Source organism: Otolemur garnettii, unplaced genomic scaffold, assembly GCF_000181295.1.
Source record: "Otolemur garnettii isolate 467f Iridium unplaced genomic scaffold, OtoGar3 scaffold00123, whole genome shotgun sequence".
Lineage (NCBI taxonomy): Eukaryota > Metazoa > Chordata > Mammalia > Primates > Galagidae > Otolemur > Otolemur garnettii.
The window spans coordinates 389,916-410,210 of NW_003852518.1; the positions used below are offsets into that span (position 1 = coordinate 389,916).

General features: G+C 45.3%; 1 protein-coding gene across 4 annotated transcripts in view; it reads left to right on the forward strand.

Moving 5' to 3' along the window:
• The window catches only part of COBL (cordon-bleu WH2 repeat protein), a 314,424-nt gene that overhangs the window by 270,596 nt on the left and 23,533 nt on the right, over positions 1-20,295 (forward strand). For all 4 annotated transcript variants that reach the window (XM_023517890.1, XM_023517892.1, XM_012810060.2 and 1 more), the window contains one exon: positions 12,172-12,481. In XM_023517890.1, the coding sequence (XP_023373658.1) occupies positions 12,172-12,481 (310 nt within the window). The remainder of the gene's footprint in view (positions 1-12,171; positions 12,482-20,295) is intronic.

The window sequence follows — 20,295 nt, forward strand, 5'->3', positions numbered from 1 at the left end:
CTGCAACCTCTTGTCTCAGTGTTTCAAAATCTTTGATCATTTTATCTTTGAAATCATTGAGTTCTTGAGACATCTTTTGAATAATTTCTTGAGATATCTTTTCAAAATTTCTTGAGATATCTTTTGAATAATTTCTTGAGAAATCTTTTGAATAATTTCTTGAGCTCCTAATTCCTTCTTTTCTTCCATTCTGTTAATCTTATTTGCTATCCACATTCTGAACTCGATTTCTGACATCGCAGCCATTTGCTTGTGGATGGGGTTTTTGTGTCTGCCCCATTTTCCCTTGGAGGAGTTGATCTACTCTGATTATTTGAGTTGCCAGAGTTTTGCTGCTGATTCTGCCCCATGCTGAGTTTACCTTGTTTGGAGGCCTTATCAGAACCGTTCAGTTGGTGGCTTCTTTTGGTTGCCCAGGGAGACAGGCCAAGTGTGTCTGTTGTGTTTTCCCAGTTATCGGGTGCTGGGGCAACCGGGGTGCAGTGGAACGGTAGCAGCTGCATGGGAGTGTGCGTGGCCGGATTAGACCTCCTTCAGCCTTTCAGGGCGACGGGGCTGGGGGGTAGGAGACCGGCAGCAGCCGGATCAGTCCTAGTTCGGCTCCTCCAGGGGAACTGTAGTAGCTAGATCAGTCCTAGTTCAGCACCCTGGAGCAGCCAGGGGGTGGGGGAATGGCAGCGGTAGCGCAGGGTACACGAGCAACCAGATCAGTCCTAATTCAGCCCCGCCAGAGTAACTGGGGGGGAGCAGAGGACGCCTTCACCATTGCCCATTGGACGCATAAGGCACTAGCAAGTCGATCTGTGCCCTCCCATCGTGGGAGCCCGGAGTGGGGAGCTCCCCCTCTTCCGTCCGTGGGACATATATGGCTATAGCAAACAGTTCTGGGCCCACCCAGAGTGGTAGACCCCTCCACCACCACCTGCAGGGTGCACGTGGCTTTAGCAAGCAGTTCTAGGCCCACCCAGCTTGGGTGGCTGGAGTGGGGAACTCCTCCCCTGGCGCTCGTGGGGTATGCGTGTCTCTAGCAAGCTGTTTTGGGTCTACCTGGAATGGAGGACTCCTCCGCCACTGCCCACGGGATGCCTGCAGCACTAGCAAGCAGTTCTGGGCCTGCCCAGAGCCGGAGCCTGGGTCAGGGATCACCTCTGCCGCCCCCTGAGGCGTGCAACTCTAGCAAGCAGTTTTGGGCCCGCCCGCTTTGTGAGGTCAAAGGGACCCACTTGGGAAATGGATTAGTCTGGGAAGGTTAATACTTCCTTCCTCACCTTGCACCCTGTCACTCGTAATCCCTCAGGTCTGTGGCCCTATTCATTCCAGTAGGCCACTGCTTCCAGGATTTACGACTGGCAAAATCAGCCAGGAATCTGAGTTTGCTAGGGGGGGCCTTGCATTTTTAAATTAGGCTTCTGTCCAGCTAGGTTTCTCTGCAAGTCCTTGCATTCTGTTCTGGGCAGCAGACAAATAGCAATTTACACACAGGTGTCAATTCTAGCCTCTGCCCACCCACTCCCTTTGTCTGAGGGGGATTACACCCTGAAGGCTGGTGCTCTACTTATGAAAGTTCTCTGCATTTTAACTGCAGCTGCTGTCCCGAACGTCTGTTTGTTCTCCTCACGTCTGTGCCACAGTCAGCACAGAATAGTACCAGCCCTTTCCCCCTCCACTTCTCTCAAGGAGATGCCCAAGAATCTGGACTCCAAACCTCCAATCCTCAGATTGAGTGGGTGGGGACTCCTCGGAGTTCAATGTTGAAGGTGGGGAATATGTACAGTTTTATATAGTTTAAACCTTCCCTCAACCATACACCTGGGGTGCCCCTTTGAATAGTCCTTGGGTGGTCTGTCAGGTTTAAGGGGTCCAAATCAGTTGTCCCAGTCAGCACCCATTTCAGGTGGAAGAATTTAAATGTCTCTGGGAGCTAGATAAGAGGGGTCTGCTTGCAGCTCAGATATAACTTGCTCCAGTGCTCCATGAGGGCGAAGGGACCCACCTGGCAAATGGGTTAGTCTGGGAAGGTTAATACCTCCTTCCCCACCTTGCACCCAGTCACTCATAATCCCCCAGGTCTATGGCCCTATTCACTCCAGTAGGCCACTGCTCCAGGGATTTATGACTGGCAAAATCAGCCAGAAATCTGAGTTCGGCAGGGGGGCCTTGCATTTTTAAATTAGGCTTCTGTCCAGCTGGATTTCTCTGCAAGTCCTTGCATTCAGCTCTGGGCAGCAGACAAATAGCAATTTACACACAGGTGTCAATCCTAGCCTCTGCCCGCCCACTCCCTTTGTCTGAGGGGGATTACACCCTGAGGGTTGGTGCTCCATTTATGAAAGTTCTCTGTGTTTTACCTGCGGCTGCTGTCCCAAACCTCTGTTTGCCCAGAAATGGGCCTGGAATGGCGTCAGTTTGCAGCTCCGGATGCCACTATTGCTGTATTGACGTTCCCCAAGCCGACCTTTCTCTCCTCATGCCTGTACCACAGTCAGCACAGAACAGCACCAGCCCTTCCCCCCTCCAACTGTCCCAAGGAGATGCCCAAGAATCTGGATTCCATAGGTAACAAACCTCCAGACCTCGCAGTGAGTGGGTGGCGACTCCTCGGAATTCAATGTTGTAGGTGGGGAATATATACAGTTTTATACAGTTTTACAGTTTTATGCCTGGCCAGAGGGTGCCGCTGCATGCCAGCGGGGGTAGGAGGTCCAGTTTTTAGGGGGTCTCTCCGGTGGGATACAGTGGGAGGAAGTTTGAACTCTGCTGGCTTGTTTGCGTGGAGTAAACTGCGAGCCCTTGTTGTGGAGGAGGGGATTCCCATTCGCTTGGTGGTGGATTTTGTACCTTTTGGTTGTATTTTTGAGGTCGCAGCTCGCCTCAGGAAGGTTGAAGTGCGCGCTTCAATCTTCTCTCTTGGCTCTGCTCCAAACCATCAGCTAACTTGCTAAACTTCTGTCCTTTAAGCCTCCTTCTAGACGAGAGCTTCTGTTAAAAGCTGGCTGCAGTCTGCCATCTTGTCTCTCCCCCCCTATTTTCCTATTTTTTATTTCAGGTTAATGTGAGGGTACAAACAACCAAATTACAATGTTTGAATTTGTTAGGTAGAATCCCTCTTATAGCTGTGTCCTGGACCCAAAAGGTTTGCATCTGTTCATTAACTGGTATTTCCATTATGGTTGGGCCCAGGAGCTGAAACACTGTCTTGCTGCTGGGCTCCTCTCCGCCATGGACATACTCTCCCAGTCTATTCATTCCAGCCCAGTAAGACCATCTTCTACAGTAGGTCTGCTGGAGGGTTTGGTCGGTCCAGCTTTTAAGACACATGCCCATCTTTGACTCTATTGTTGTATCTGTGGGTTCATAGTGACCAGATTTAGTTTCACCTTACGCCTGTCCCTGTGGCCAGGTATAGTTAGGGGCAGGTAGACCACCCAGATGATGAGAAGTAGGCGTTCCCTACGTAATTCATTTAACACAGATTGGGAGACAGGGTGCTGGCCAGATGAAAGCAGCAGCCATTCCCAGTATGTCTCTGAAAGAAGGCAGTTGGAACACAGCTCCATCTTACAATGGGATAAGTCAGGATTTTTCTCTGCCCAGAGACACTACCAGGCACATTAGGATTCTAGGCCTAGAGTTATGATTCATACTGTGAAGAAATAAAGGTTGATTGATACCAAGAATATATTACTTGATTCTTAAGAGAGTGAAGACCTATTTTTAGATCCATAAATGCTTTTCAATCTTCATTATCTTTCTTCTTGAAAAGATACATAGCTGTGTATGTCTAGCAGTGCCTTGAAATCAGCTGGAGGTCCTGTTCCTTTCATTGTGCAGTATCTTTGAGGGGTCCAGGACTATGGAGCTTTCTGGCAAGCACATTAATATCAAGTATTAAATAAGGTTTATCAAACTAAAGAGGCTGCGACTCTGAAGAGGAGTAAACATTGGGGATACTGTGCCTTTCGTTGGGGCTCCTAGTTGTAGCAGAATCCACATAATGCTGGTGGCAGAGAGTGTCTCAAAGGCTAACCCTGAACCCTGCCCTGAACATGGACACTAGTGTGCACACACAGACATAATCACCTACCCAACATGAGGCCATAGGGATTCTAGCCGTTCCTGGGATCTGGCACTTCCCCTGTAGCCCTCTGTTTCTGTGCTCTTGCACACTGTGACCCAGCGGCCCTTCTCAGTCTGCCCAAATCAGGAAAGTTGCAACACTCAGCTCTCTGGTAGCCTTCCTTTCTCTTAGAATGAGTGACCTTCTTCAGTGTTTCGGAGGTGTTCTCCATGTGCTGGTCCACCACCTTACTTGTTAAATTGCTTGACATACACTGTGTCCCTCAGTGGGATGACGCTGTAGCACGCTTCCCCCTGGGAGAACACAGGGCTTCCAAGGGAATCCATTTCCAAGTGCTCCAGTCTCCGTAGAGCTGATCTTCCAGAGGATGGGCAGTTGTGGCCAGCGTCATTCTCAGTCTCCATTCCCAGTGCCAGCTTTACAGATGCCCTCCTCCTCCCTCACAAAGACAGACATGCCCTCACCCGTCAGGAATCTCCATGGGGTGCAGTCTTCTGAGATAGACAAACATTATTCCCAATACCAAATAAAAGAACCAATGGAAATACTGGTATATTGGTACAAGGTTGAGCAGTAAATGACTCTAACAACTTGGTGGGAAACCTTTTGAATATCAGGTGGTTTTCCAATTTTTCTTTCCAACCAAATGACAAAGGACCTAATTGAGTTGTCAGATTACAGATTATGAAGCATAATTTTTGTGACAGATCAATTAAGTGATTTTTGACAGGTATCAGATGAAAAGTTTTTTTAAACAAATGGAATAATGTAACTGTAACAATTCTCTTAATTGGCCTCTTTTTACTTATGTGAACAAGGTTTTCCTTAGTGCTTAGATCTATAAGAATAAAAAATATGAATTGAATTTGTACCAAACCCTACCTCATTTTAGCAATAAGTATTCTAGTCATTTTTAAGGAATTAATTGAAAAACCCTCATTTATTTAATTATGAAATACATTTCCAATGTTATTTTAACTTTTTTTTATTAAAATCATAGCTGTGTACATGAATGCAATCATGGGGTACAGTTTGTTGGTTTTATATACAATTTGAAATGTTTTCATCAAACTGGTCAACATAGCCTTCATGACATTTTCTTAGTTATTGTGTTAAGACATTTATATTCTACACCTAGTAAATTTCACATGTAGCCTTGTAAGATGCACCATAGTGTGGTCCTACCAATTACATTTTAACTTTTTGTTTAACAAATGTCAGAGTTTCTGGAACATTTATGCAAGGTTTTTTTTTTTCTGTTTCCTATTACTGTATTTTCCATGTATAATGTGCATTTTTTCCCCCAAATTTTTGAGAGAAAAATTAGGATTCACACTTTTCAGGGATAGTACTAATTCCATATCTATATACATATTTTAATATTTTTATTTATGTTTATACATTAAAAGTGTAACTCTAGAAAGCAATAACAATATTTGTATGCAAAATAATACCTAGAGTATGGTAATCTGTTCTGTTGAACTTATGATGACCCTGAAAGTTGCAATGAAAGTATTTTTGGCCTACAGAGAGCAACATATATTCTGTTCATACACTTTAAACAGAAGCTAGCAATCTAGCCAATATTTGTATAGAAATTACTGGAAATTTTGGGAAATGTCAAAATTGTTTTCATACACTGCAAACTTTAAGCTAACACTTATTAAATATGCTAAAGAGCTTGGCAACAGAGCTGCCGAGAGACATGTAGGCCCTCCTCCCACAGAGAGAGTCAACAGGAAGAAACGCTTCTTCAGATGCCGAGACAGACAAGCTCAATGTGGGGGCAACCTGCACAGTGGCTGAAGGTAAGCAGGAGATGGAGACCTGGGTACTGAGTGTATCAAACTGGGATCTCCATTTCAACCAGGATGATATAAGAAGAAGGTGAAGGATTGTACAAGAAAAAAACATGAATGATTTCTCAGGGACACCTAAAATGGTGGTTTAACTTCGTGAAAAGAGAAAAGTTGGAACATGAGGACACAAGCAAAACTTGTCCTCAAATTTCATCCTTATGCTATCAATCTTCAAGAGACTTATAACTTGGAGCTGTCCCAAATTGCCAGTATGGATGAGGTCCCACTCACATTTGGTATGCCATGCAGCAGAACTGTGGGCCTCAAAGGAAAAAAACCGTAGCGGTTGAAACAAGTGGACATGAGAAAACCCTTCACTCTTGTTCTGGCCTGTTATGCAGATGGGACAAAGCTACCACATATAATCATCTTTAAAAGAAAAATGTTTCCAAAAGAAAAGATGCCAAGTGGAGCTATTATCAATAGCATTAAAAAGGATGGGTGAAGAAAGAAGGCATGAAAATCTCATTTAACAAAATCTGGTCATGAAGCCTTGGAAGATTACTTAAAAAAATAGTTTTGTGGGTGGCACCTGTGGCTCAAAGGAGTAGGGTGCCAGCCCCATATACTGGAGGTAGTGGGTTCAAACCCAGCCCTAGCCAAAAACTGCAAAAAAAAAAAAAAAAAAAAAAATCAGCTTTGCTTGTTGCGATCACTTCAAAGCCCATATTTACATGAAAGCACTCACAGTGGGTTTAAAATCCCAAACTGTGGGAATACCTGGTGGGCTCACCAGCCGACTGCAACCTCTTGATGTGTCAGTAAACAAGCTCCTTCAGGTCCTAATGAAGAAAGAGTTGATGCCGTGGGTACAGTCAGCTGGTAACGATTTAACACCTAACAGCAGGATCAAGAAAGCATCCAACTCCCAGGCTGGTGATTGGATCCTAAGATTGTGGAGTGGTGTCCAGAAGGAAGTCATCATGAAATCTGTTAAAAAATGTGGCATCAGCAATGCTGTGGATGGAATTGAGGACAATGAGATTTATCAGGATGAGGAAAGTGCCTCTTCAGAAGACACCAGTAACGTGGAAATCGAAGAGGATGCTTCTGATGCTGACAGTGATGAAGAGCTCTTGGCCTGCTATGATGGATCCATATTGTAATTAGTTCAGTACATAAAACTTCTTGTACCTTGTATCTGTTCTTGTGTTTTGTAATTATTTGTTACATAAAATTTCTTGTATCACAATATGTTTTTTAAAATGCTAAAATTTCGTTAATAATAGAACAAACAAGTATCTACATGAACAAATAAGAATTTGAATTAAACAGTTGCTGTGGGAGGCAGGCAGGCTGAATTCTTTGTGGACTTTGTGGCTTCATGCTAAAGGATTGGTGTGAAGCCTCTTATTTTTTTCCAGGGCCATCTCTCTGTTGACCACCATCCCAGGTTAGTGTCCATTGGACTCCTGACAAATTAAAAAGAAAGATTTGACTAAAAAGTTTGGGCCAAAAAACGTGGGTACATGTTATACACGGGAGCTCATTATATACAGAATATTATGGTTATTATCATAATGACAAGAAGTTTAACACTACTGCCTTCTGGTGAGAGGCAATAAAAATTCAATTTAAATTTATATACATATTTTATGAAGAATCTTGATTAAAAACTCTCAAACATAATGTATGTTCAATTAGGATGAGACTGTGTTGGTAGAACAGGAGTAAGTTCACGACTGAAGGGCTGTGCCCTGCAGCTCTGCCTGGTGAAGGAAGAATTGTTCACTCCCTTTCACATGGAGGGTGTGAGACTTGAAGAGTCAACTATACCCAGATTCTTTTGATTCTATCTTTAAAATAAAATCTATTTTAAAAATATTAGTATTTACAACTCAGTCTTTCAAGTAAAGTTTATATCTGTTGCAATCAGCTGAACTAGTGATGGAAATTTTCAGATGTCAGTTAAAAAGAGACAGAGGTATGTGGCTGTCAAAATTTCTTGAGTTATGTATACAAAATTTAATGAAATGCATCCTGTCAGTTTGTGCCCCTCATTCAGGAACGCTTTATTTTATTCCTGGGGCCTGGAACATAATCACTGTAGGCTGGAGATGAAGGATGAGCCTGCCTTGTCGGCTGTGAGCACTATGTGGAAGCCACAGTCATCAATGTGGGGTGGGGAGAGATTTTGTCTAAGCCACATGAACTTGGTGAAAATTGACTCTTGAGATACGGCCTTTCTTAACCACAAAAAAGTAGTATCATAGGATATAAGATCTTTCATTCACATTTAACAAAACAACAATAAAAAGAATCCATTACAAAAGTACTTAGAAATGCTTTATTTATATTTATTGATGAAATTTTCTTTGCAGACTTGGTAAAAATAAAACTCAAACAAACTAGTACCAAACTGAGAATGACTGCGTCCAATCATTGTGAGGAGCTAGTAGGAGCCCTAAATTAGCATTTTCTTCTTTATACTCAAGTTGGAGAATTTGCCAGAACTCTCATTTAGATACACATTATGGCATTTGAACTGTGGGATTATATTAATATAATTTAGGTGGAGGACAATGGAGGGTTAATATTTTGTACTTAAGCTCTGTGGCTATTCATTTGAAGGAACATTTAATCATGAATTTATATTAGGTTTTTGGTGAAGACAAATTATGTTTTCTCACATTTGCAAAAATTCTGCAAAATAATTTTTTTAGTTCAAAACATTGTTCATGGCTTAAAAGAAAAGCAAGTCACCCGTGCATTAATCAACTCAAAAATAATGACTTACACTCTTAGAGAAGGCAAAATAGCAGAAAGGATGAAGGGGACGTCTTATTCCTTGTAACATTCCTAATTAGTCAACAGTCAGTTTCAAACGGGGTGTTTATATCATGTATTTTTATTTGGAATTTCAAAAGCTGATACAATTTTAGGTCTAGAATGGATTTTTATAGCTTACTAGAACCAACTTGTTTATTTTGCAGAAAGGGGAGAGGATTATTCCGAGTTCAGAGGGAAGCTGGGCTTCTAATTCAGTCCCCCTCCTTCTGCTGGTGCTCCTGGGCTTCAGGTTGGTCCTGGATCCGTGTGAAGGGTGAGGAATAGGACACACAGAGGCCTGAATGGACACAGGATGTGGGCTGCCACGCTTGTCACAGCAAAGTGGCTCTAAGTTTTTCTTTTGTGATCTGGGTTTCCATTTAGAACTGGTGAAGGAAAAAGTCCCCTGTACCATGATCTCATTTGGAAATTATCAAAATATGTTACAGTTCTTGGGGTTTATCATTGGAACCACCAAAAGAAGAAAAGAGATTTGGGCGGGGCGGGGCGAGTTAGTGGGTGTGCCTGATTCCAGACAAAGGACACTCACGGGGACTGCTGACTACAGGAAGGAGTGACTGGAACTCGCCAGAAATCCAACGCCAACCCAGTTGGCGCCTCACAGGAGTATCTGTTCCTCTTTTCAGACCTGTGCTGTCTTTGACCGCTCACCTGAAGCCTCTCTAGTAAGCTGCTCACCCAGCTCCCCTGCTCAGCCTGTGTTCACTGGGCCCCAGTCAGCTGCTGGGCTCAGGTGTTAGGGTGTGGGGGATTCCAACCTCTCCTCCAGCCCTTTCCAGTCCAGCTGTCAGATTAGGAAGGCTTGTTGGGGATGTATTCTGAGCTGGGTTCAGGCATCTCTTGTGAAAAATTGGCCCGTCTTCCCTGCTAAGATCCCACCTTGTGGCAGGAGGACCCCGCACCCATGTTTCTGCTGGGTGTGGCATTTATGCAAGTGGCCTTTCCATCCCTGGGCAACTCCCTCCCTCATCCTTGCTAAACCCCTGAGAGCAAGGCCCCTGACTGACCTGCCCAGCTCTTGGTGTAGATGGAGCCACATGGCCATGGGGGGTGGGAGGGGCTCACCTGAGCAAGAAGGGAGCTCTGGTGCCAGCACTCGGGGGTTAGGCGTTTTCCAGATGGTGTCATACATGTGTGCTGAACATGGGACTTCTCAGTTACCTTCACTGAGACCACCAACTCTCAACCTTTTTTTTTCTTGCTTTGTACTTTCTGAGGGATGCTAAAAAGCTCAGACGAGCACCCTCATCTTACCAGTGGATGGAAAAGTGCTGAAGCCAGGGTTGATGCATCCCAATCCCCCAGGGTGTCGGTGCCAGGCTAACCTCCTTGCCTGGTGCCCCCAAAGCCTTCATGGGGCAGGTGAGAGGATGGCTGAGGGCAAATTTCTTAAGGCTGCCTCACGCTCCAGTGATACCTACGGGGGTGGAGTGATGTGGAGCGGGGGACAGCTCCAGCCTGGACAAGCATCCCCCTAGTATTTGGTGCCTGCTATGTACCAACCCCTCCCTTGTACCTGCCTCCCTCCTTTGCCTCTGGAAGGGCACGAAGACTTGGAGGACTGTCAGGCATTGTCCTTCTTGGTGTACATGTCTGTCCCTGCAAAAAATGAATCGCCAGAGACTTGGAGTGAAGTCTGTGTCCCCAGGTCCAGTCTTGGGGCTCTTTCCATTCGGGCAGGGTTGGATTCCCCCGGGAATCCTCCTAAAGAGAGGAGAAGAGACCTGATAGTGACATTCCACCCTCCCTGGTCAAAATTCTGAAGACAGCGTCGTTCGTGCACCTGCCAAGACACAGCACTGCACCAGGATTGGGATCCAGGTCTCTGTGACCTGGAAGTTGCATGCAGTTTTTCACTGCATTAAGCTGTTTATTTACAACACAGACTAAAAAAAGTGTTGGTTTTATTGTTCAGTGATGGTGGCAAAAGGGAAAGGGAGAGAGGAATGGCAGGAACAGGGAGTGCCCTGTGGCTGCAGCAATGAGTCCTCTGTGCTGCAAGCAGCTGTCTGAGGTAGGTGTGGCCACGGTTTGCCATCATGGGGCTGAAGTGCAGACTGCGGCAGGGGACAGTGGGCAGCCATTCCCGGTGGGACAGCTTATCAGCAAACCCTCGCAGAAAGAGCTTTGGGCTATATGAAGCATTGGGCGGTGTTTCTTCTCCCTATTTGTCCTTTAAGAGTCTTGCAGCAAAAGCTGGGAGAACTGGCGGCGGCTACTGCTGACCAGCACTCACTGCATTCAGCGTGCCACCTGTGCATCTGTGCTTCTCTGAACAATTCCTCCTTTTCCTTCTGTTCTTTACTTTTGAGCTCTTTTGTGAAATGTGTGTTCTTTTGCTCTTTTGTTTGTTTTATTGTTCGGGATCTCAAACCAAAACAAAAGAAAGAAGGGATTTTCTTTTGTTTTTTTTAATTGTATGTTGTTAGTCTGCTGTCCGGTTAAAATTCTGGTTTTGCTGAGTACAGTTGCGGTGTCACTTCACAGTCAGTGTGTGGTTACATAGAGTGTGCACCCAGAGGCGTCCAGACCTTCGTCTGCTCTAGGCATCCAGTAACAACTCAGCAGAAGAGTGATTTTAAGACAAAATAAACTGGGACGGCAACAAAACACAGTCCTCAGTCCTACACTGTCATAAACAGCTCTTAGGCATATGTCTCCAACTGTCTTGAAGTTTAAAATCAATTTCTACATTAAAAAACAACAACTCTGGTGTCCATTTGTCCTAGAGTTGTATACTTTTGTCTTTCATACTCCAGCTCTTGCATAGAGCTTTCTGTGTGTCTTTAGAGAACCTAGAAAGCCAGTAAGAAAATACACTGTGACTTCACACTTGTACTCAGTGTGTTCCCGGTGCCCAGGCCACTGTGCGAGAGGGCTGCATGTTCCGTGGCAGGTCACACTGAGTGCTCTGGAGCCAGGGAGCCCCCACCATGGACACCTGTCTCTTGGAGGAAAGTTGAGGGGAAGCCAGAAGCAGGAAGAGGAGAGAGTCCAGTTTCAAATGTAACTGGAGCATTTGTCAGAGGTTTCCAAACCAGTGTTCTTTATTTATAAGTTGGTTTATGTGTCCAAAAACTCTGTTCTTAATGTTTTCTAAAACAAGTTCAGTTACACTGAAAGCCAGACTGGAAACAATTGCATTTATCATTACTCTGAATTTTTAAATGCCCGTAGTCTTAAAGAGGATACAAATTTAATAAGGCTAATTAAGCAAATACTAATGAGGGAGTGAAAAATTTGCTCTCAATCGTACATACACATATGGCCCCTTCTGAGTTAACAGGTTTTGGGAAGAAGCAGTTGTGTTTGAATGAGGATCTTTCCTCATTTTTAACACCCTGAATCCCCAATTTTAGAGTCAGGCACATTGATGCTGCACTTGTTAAGCAGTGTGGAAGCCAAGTGACTTGTGCTGACCTGTCCCTGCCATGTTTTGTCCAGTGAGCCTGCCCCTGGGACCCAGCAGCCACAGCAGCCCGGACGGAGCCCCACAGGTGCCGTCTGAGGCCGAGGAGACGGTGTCTGTCAGCAGCTGCTTCGCGTCAGAAGACACGACCGAGGACTCTGGAGTGATGAGCTCCCCCTCCGATATTGTCTCTCTGGATTCTCAACATGACAGCGTGAAATCCAAAGACAAGTGGGCCACAGACCAGGAGGACTGCAGTGACCAGGACCTTACTGGTACCCCGGAACTGGGTCCCCACAAGAGCCCCTCCTGGGAGAGGAACGGCTGTGAGGACCTGCATCTGAGGTGAGTTGTGGGACTGGCGGTAAGGGCAGCCGCTTGCAGCCACATCCCTGTCCCCAAGGGTCCCCTGTGTGCTGGGGTCCTCCATAGAAGTCTCCACACTCTGATGTGGGGTTTGTAATCAGTCCACAGTGTGTCTTTGTGCTGCTTGTCGGGGGCAGGTTCTTGTAAGCTGTATCATGTGCCTTACTTGTCTTGACACTTCATGTCAGTGGTGCCATGCTCCGAGTGTAGTTTTCTGCTCAACATTCTTTTTAAGATTTATCCACCATGACTCCTGCATTGTTCATCCACATATCTGTCCATTTTCCTCTCAACGGACATTTAGGGCATTCCAGTTTTTCAGGACTTAGAAACAATGAGTGTTATATATGTCACTATTTACATGTAGAGAGCTTTCTAGAAGAGAGATTATTAGACATCAGAAAGATTCATTTTCCACTTTGTGGAATATTGACAAATTGCTCACAAACGCTTGTCCATTTGACGGGCCCTCTGGCTGGTGCCTGCAGCCACGTCCCATCAGGCCACAGACACCTGGGTTGAAGATTAGTGACGTGCTAGCTCTGCCAGTCCTTCAGGCGTCAGAGGGCATCTCATGGAGCTTCAGTTTCCAATCCTGGTTAGGAGGGCTAGCATCTTGCCCTCTGCTGATTGGCAGTTGTGGTCTTCTCTTTATGAGCTGTATTTTCACAGCCTTTGCATCATTTGCACATGGAGAGTCTCTGAGTCTGTGGCTTGAAGTCAATTTTGTTTGCTATTATTGCACATTGATTGTCTTTTAATTTAACATCCTTTAATTTTTCCTTTTTCTCCTAAATGTGTGTGATGCATATTTAAGAGATCCTTCCTTGGCTCTGTGCCCCATAGCTGAGTGGTTAGGGCTTTGGCCACATTTACCGGGGCTGGCGGGGTCGAATCTGGCCCAGGCTTGCTAAACAACAATGACAACAACAACAAAAAAAATAGCTGGGCATTGTGGCAGCTGCCTGTAGTCCCAGCTACTTGGGAGCCTGAGGCAAGAGAATCACTTAAGCCCAAGAGTTAGAGGTTGCATGAGCTATGACGCTACAGCACTGTACCCAGGGTGACATAGTGAGACTCTGTCTCAAAAAAAAAAAAAAAGAGAGAGAAATTATTCCCTTACCCTAAAGGATTAAAGATAGCCTGAATTTCCTGTAAAACTTTTAGTGTTATTTTCTCACGTTTGGACTCTCCCTTACTTGGGGTTTATTTTCAAATGTTGTATGAAAAAAGAACTATTTTTTCCCACTGACTCCTACCTCCACTTGGGTTGTGTATCAAGTTTCTGTGTATGCATTTGTCTGTTTTAACACTTTTCCCACAACACTGGTTTATATGTCTAACCCCACACTGTTGTGATTCCTTTTATACTTTTTATAGAAGGACAAGTTAATTCATGTTAGCCTGTTCATTATTCGGACCTTTTCTTTTCTTTTTTTCTTTTTTGAGACAGAGTCTCACTCTGTCACCCTGGATAGAGTGCTGTGGCATCATAGGTCATAGCATCCTCAAATTCTTGGGCTGAAGTGATCCTCCTGCCTCAGCCTCCCAACTAGCTGGGACTACAGGTGCTCATCATGACACCCAGCTATTTTTTTAGAGACGGGGATCTTGCCCTTGCTTAGGCTGATCTCAAAACTCCTGAGCTCAAACAATCCATTTGCCTCAGCCTCCCATAGTGCTGTGCTAAGATTTCAGGGATGAGCCACCATGCCTGACCATATTTGTACCTTTTAGATAATTTTAAAAACTAATCAAATAACATTATATGAACTATAATAGAAATAAGGTAAAGTGACAAATAGTTCATAGGTCCATTACTAAAATGAATGCTTTTAATTTTTTCATGTTTTGTTCTAACTCTATATGCATCCCTAGCTCTTTATCTGGTTAACGCATTGGTATTGTCACTAATATTTTATATAGTTTTCTTTGTATCTAGCAGTTTACATAAACACTTTCCCACTTTATTATATGCACTCCCCAATTTTAAAGTATAGCTCTTTAATTCAAAGGACAACACCAAGGCCAAGTTTATATTTCAGCAGAAAAGAAATTATTAAATAGAAGGCACTGAGTGGTTTCTTTCTATCTCCACTCCACGCATTATACATTTAACTGGGGATGGGCTATATTGTTTGCATCTGTAAGAGCAGAGAAATATTAGGGCATTTCCCTGTTACCATTTAACATAAAGAAAAAATTGCTTTCTACTGAAATCTCCAGGCCTGCTCTGCTAGTTTGCAGAGGAGTTGTTTATGTTTGAGCTCAGCATCTGAAACTAATGAGACACGTTTAGTGCCACGCCCCTTGGGATCCGGCACATGAGACTCAGAGTTTACTCTGCTGGGCTGACCCTTGATGTACAGTATCGGTGATTTCTATCCAAATATGGGAGTTAATGTTGACTGTGGCCACTGAGTCTTGGAACCTGATGCTTTATCCAAACAGGGAACAGGGCATGTTTTTCTGCCCTCCTCTCTGGGGTGCCCCTGAATTTGAGAGTAGTGAGGTAGGAAGTTGTCATTTGTCTACAAAATGCCTGGCATGGCAGGATGCTGGGCACATCGCAGAGCTAAGTAGTATCCACTGTCAGAACTGCAGATCCTCAGCTTAGAGGATCGGCACGGTGCGTGAAGGGTGAAGATGACCTCTGAGCCCCTCAGCCCTGCATGTCTTCTAAGTTACTTGCCAAAGAGTTGAGATCAACTCTACCCTTTCATGTAGTGATGTTACCAGAGTTTCTTTCTTCACTAGGTCCTTGGTCTTGGGGATTTGAAGATTAAACCCACAGACCACAGATGAGTGGTAAAATAGGATTTATTAGACAAAAAGGAATACAGAAGGAATAAAAAGCACCAGAGCTTCTGGCAGAGGAAAAGACCCTATATCAGTGACTGCAGTTATTTTTTTTTCTTTTTCATGGAATTAATATAGTTTGGGGCCTTTTTGTTTTTTGTTTAACAAGAATTAACTGGCAAATTAGGCACACTCAAATTTCAGCAAGGCATATTACATATTTATTTCCAAATACATAATTTTTAATAAATTTCAGGTTTACTTAAAATCAGTGCCTGTGCAAAGGAGAGGTTGCATACCTGGGTGCTCAGGGGCCAGGTGGGAACCAGGTGAGGATGAAGGCAGACACAGGTGAGAGCCTCAGGGGTGGCAGAAGCTCCTGCTGCTCCCTCCATCTAGCAGTCATATGGGTTACAGATCCCGTGTAGGGCAGTTTTTGAAGAGAAGAAGGAGTTACAGATTAAATTTTTATGTGAATTTTAAATGTTAGCAACCAGTTAAAACATTCCAGGTGAAACTGAGCACATGAGCAGGCTGAAGTGGCCTGCCCCAGACCCGGACCTCCCGAGGGGAGACCGCCTTGCTCTCTCCTTCAGAGGAAACAGTATCACCCTGCTTGCCTGTTTTCTCATTTGGGGATATAGTTGCAGCTACCCGGGTAATTACTGTACTATACTGCCAGAAAAAGATCTATTTGCATATAAATCTGGGAGGGTATCATAGCTTCCCTCTTAGGCCCTGTGAGATAATAAAAGATCTTACAAATTCTGCAGCATAGAAACTGCTTTAAATGCACCTCCCATGAGATGCCTCTCGATGTTCTCTGGTAAGCTTGCCCATGTCACATATTGTCCCCTGGCACACATAGAGCATGTACAGAGAAGTGCATCTGTTCCATGGACGTAGAGAAATTGCTTCTTTTGAAGGAAATTGTGCATTCCAGGGGCAAGCTTTGTGCTCACATCTGAAGTAAACCACGTTGAGAGTCCAGGCAACAGGCGGGCAGCGGGGGCTAGAGAAGGTGGGACTGGGCTTTGGACAGACAGCAGAGTTACGGCAGGATGGAGCAGGCCCACCGCAGACATCCAGCCCATCGGGTGGCCACATTCAGTGAGATGAGACCCTGTGTCAGAGCACTGACAACCTAAAACCCACATCTGTTCTCAGGGTCATGGCTCCACTGTGACCACCCACATAGGAAAGCTGTATCAGGACTCTGCGCAGTGGCACCCCAAGAGCAGACATTAGTGATCCAGAGAACCAGTGGACAAGAGGAGGCTTCAGACAACCCACACTCCAGGGAAGGACGAGCAACATGAACAAAGGCCAAAGAGTGTCCTCACGCAGCAGTGAGAGCCCCCTTATCACTCAGCCCCTGACAGACATGCCCCAGCGGCCCCTTGATAAAGTGCAGACCCTGTGCCTAGTCTCTGAGTCCAGTCTACTGGCTGTACACTGAATAATTTTGGTTCCTACAACTCATCTTTAGGTGGTAAGTTGTGTTTCTAGAGCTGGTGTTCATCCTACACGGTGAACCATGACTATCCAGGGCCAGGCCGTGAGGTGCACCTTCTCCATCACCTTCAAATGCCAGACCTCAGAGACTCAGGCACAGCGGAAGTTACCCTTTGCCAGAGGTAAGGCCAGGCCTCTAGGCTGGGAGTGGATTCTGACAGGTGGCAAAGCTGTGCCCCGCAGTCAGATGCCTGCAGCTTGGAGCCACTGACCACTCCAGTCAGGACCGTTCAGCCCTCGTCCTCCGTGTTACAGAGCAGCGCATCCTGGTGCTCCTGTGACGCTGGTACTCAGTGACCGCTGCTGGAGAACTGCAGTAGGACCCTCCATCACTGAGAAGACCCAAGTATATGAGGTCTTCATAGCCAAGTTCTGGGTTCTTGGCTGTTTCTCTTTTCTCCATACCCTAAAGGTCTAAGTCATCTGGGCTTCTTTGGCTAGGATCACCTGAGTTCCTACACTGACAAGTTGGTGGCAGTGCCTTTTCCTCAAGAGCCTGCCACCTGTCTGAGGAGTGCACAATCCTCTCCTGTGTCACCACACAGTGGTCACTGCTCTGGTTTCACATAGGTGTGTAAGGCTGAGCCCTGCTGCTGCCACCGCTGCCCCCCTGATAGCAGCACCGGGTCCCATCCAAAGCCTAGGAGACCCACGAATAAATACCTGTCTTCTAAAAAGAGCAGCTGGGCATGGTTAGTAATTGAAATCAGTTGTATGTGCTAGTCTGAAAAGGATATGTTGTTTAGCAAGTCATTTGATTGGGTCTGATTATAATTTTTCACTGTAAAATATGTCTATGCCTTCACTTCAAACTTGACCTTGTAAGTGAAGAATCAAACTCCTGGAGTCTTCCTCTAAACTTAGTACAGCTGGAGAAAAAACTAAGGAAAAATTCAGCCTAGGGGCTCACCAGAAACAAGAGAAATTGCCTGTGGTGATTGCCCCTCATTCTGGGGACGCTGGGAGTGGCCGTTGGGATGCTCCTGTGTGCCTCAGGCACAGCTCTTCCTGATAGCTTGCCCTGTGCCTGCACCGGTTCACAGATCTTTTCCCAGAGGCATCATTTTGTGTTTGGCCCTGGCCAGCATGCCCAGTGAAGAACACCTGGATGTGAAAATCACCTGGGGTTACCACTGCCCACGCACACCTCCCAGTTCAGTTTTCTTGTCAGTAACTTTGGGATACACGGTGCATCCCGCATAGAGTAGTCTCTGGCAAATCACCAGCCTTTAAAAAGGCAGCCGGTACTGTTGTTGATGTTGTTAATTATAAGTAACTGAGGAAAGGGAGAAATATAATTTTTTGGGCATTCTTCATAATTCATATCCAGTTCTGATAATATTCTTCTGTAAACTAGGTCTTTGTTCAAAAGAAATGATAGACGACAGGTGAATAAGTGTGGTGGGGTGGGGGGAGAAGGACAGCCACCTCCTACTTTCGGGAGTGACAGTGGGCCTAGCAGTGTTTCTAAAGCCCCAAACTGAAAACAGTCTTGCTATAATCAGGCTGTTTATCTATTTGGGTATAAATACCATGACACTCTGAGTTCTGAAGTTGTTTTGGGAACATCAGCTCTGCAGGAATGCTGTAAGGAGGAAATGAGAGACTGTATATGTGGGTTTCAAGCTTTTAATTTTTTTTCCCATTTTGACAATAGGGCCAAATTGAACTTGTATGCAGAGTGACCACTGGTAAAGGGCAAAGGTCTGCAGGGTGGGGAGACCTCCCTAAGGTGCCTATTTTCCCCACCCTCTTGTCAGCCAGTGGTGGGAAGGTTGGCTGGAGGTGTGCTCGGTGAGAGGCTGTGTGTCACCTGCAGCCTTGGGGCTCAGAGAGCCCATGGCAGAGAGGCTGGGAAGAAGCCCTCGCCAGGGCAGCCAACCCCTGGAGCCCCGAAACCTGAGAACTACAGGAACTCAGTGACCACAGGAGCATTTGGAAACACTCAGTGCCACCTGAAGTTCCTGAAACTTCCAAGTATATCCAGCCCCTCTCATAGGCAGGTTCCACATCTGCAGATTCAACCAACCGTGGATTATAAATATTTGAAAAAATTACATACAAAATAACAATACTACAGTAAGAATAATACAAATGAAAATATAATGTAAGAGTTATTTACATGGCATTTAGCTCATATTAGGCATCATAAGAAATCCAGAGATAACTTAGGTTACAGTCATGCCAAGCTTAATGATGGAAATACGTTCAGAGAAGTGAGTCATGAGGTAATTTTCTTGTGCAAATATCAGCATGTACTCATGTTGCCTGCTGCACGCTCTTCTGGGACTGGTGCTGTGCCCTCGGTCCTGGTTGGCTGAACCATCCTTGTGCAGCATATGACTGTGGAGGGCACATGCACCCACGTTGTGTACAGACACTGTGCCACTTTGTACACAGCTTGAGCACACCCCCATCCCCTGGATACCACTGCATAAGAACTTTGTGACTACATGGACATTGGAAATATGTTATGTGTACTAGACTCCTAGAACCCTAATGCCTTGTAACTACCTTTACAAAAGACTATTTAAGACTCACGGAAGACCTTGGAGAGCCAAACATCCATTGGCTCCAACATTTGACCTTGGAGATCTAAACATCCCTCTCACATTTGACCTCGGAGATCTACACGTCCCGCTCATATTTGACCTCAGAGAGCCACAGTCAGCACATGTCTGACTTTGGAGAACCACAGTCAGCACATGTCTGACCTTGGAGAGCCACAGTCAGCAAATGTCTAACCTTGGAGAACCATTGTCAGCACATGTCTGACCTTGGAGAGTCACAATCAGCAGATGTCTGACCTTGGAGAGTCACATTCAGCAGATGTCTGACCTTGGAGAGCCACTAGACTCCTAGAATCCTAATGCCTTGTAACTACCTTTACAAAAGATAATTTAAGACTCAACGGAAGACCTTGGAGAGCCACAGTGAACTTATGTCTAACCTTGGACAGCCATAGTCAGCACCTGTCTGACCTTGGAGAGCCACAGTAATCACGTGTCTAACCTTGGAAAGCCACAGTGACCACATGTCTGCCCTTGGAGAGCCATAGTTAGCACCTGTCTGACCTTGGAGAGCCACAGTGAGCACATGTCTGACCTTGGAGAGCCACAGTCAGCAGATGTCTGACCTTGGAGAGTCATTAGACTCCTAGAATCCTAATGCCCTGTAACTACCTTTACAAAGGATAATTTAAGACTCACGGAAGACCTTGGAGAGCCAAACATCCAGCACATTTGACCTTGGAGAGCCACATCCGTGCATGTCTAACCTTGGAGAGCCACAGTCAGCACATGTCTGACCTTGGAGAGCCACATATCCAGCTCATGTCTGACTTGGAGAGCCACATCAGTACATGTCTGACCTTGGAGAGCCATAGTCAGCACATGTCTGATCTCAGAGAGTGACAGTCAGCAGATGTCTGACCTTGGAGAGCCATAGTCAGTACGTGTTTGCTTGCTGAGACCTTAGCA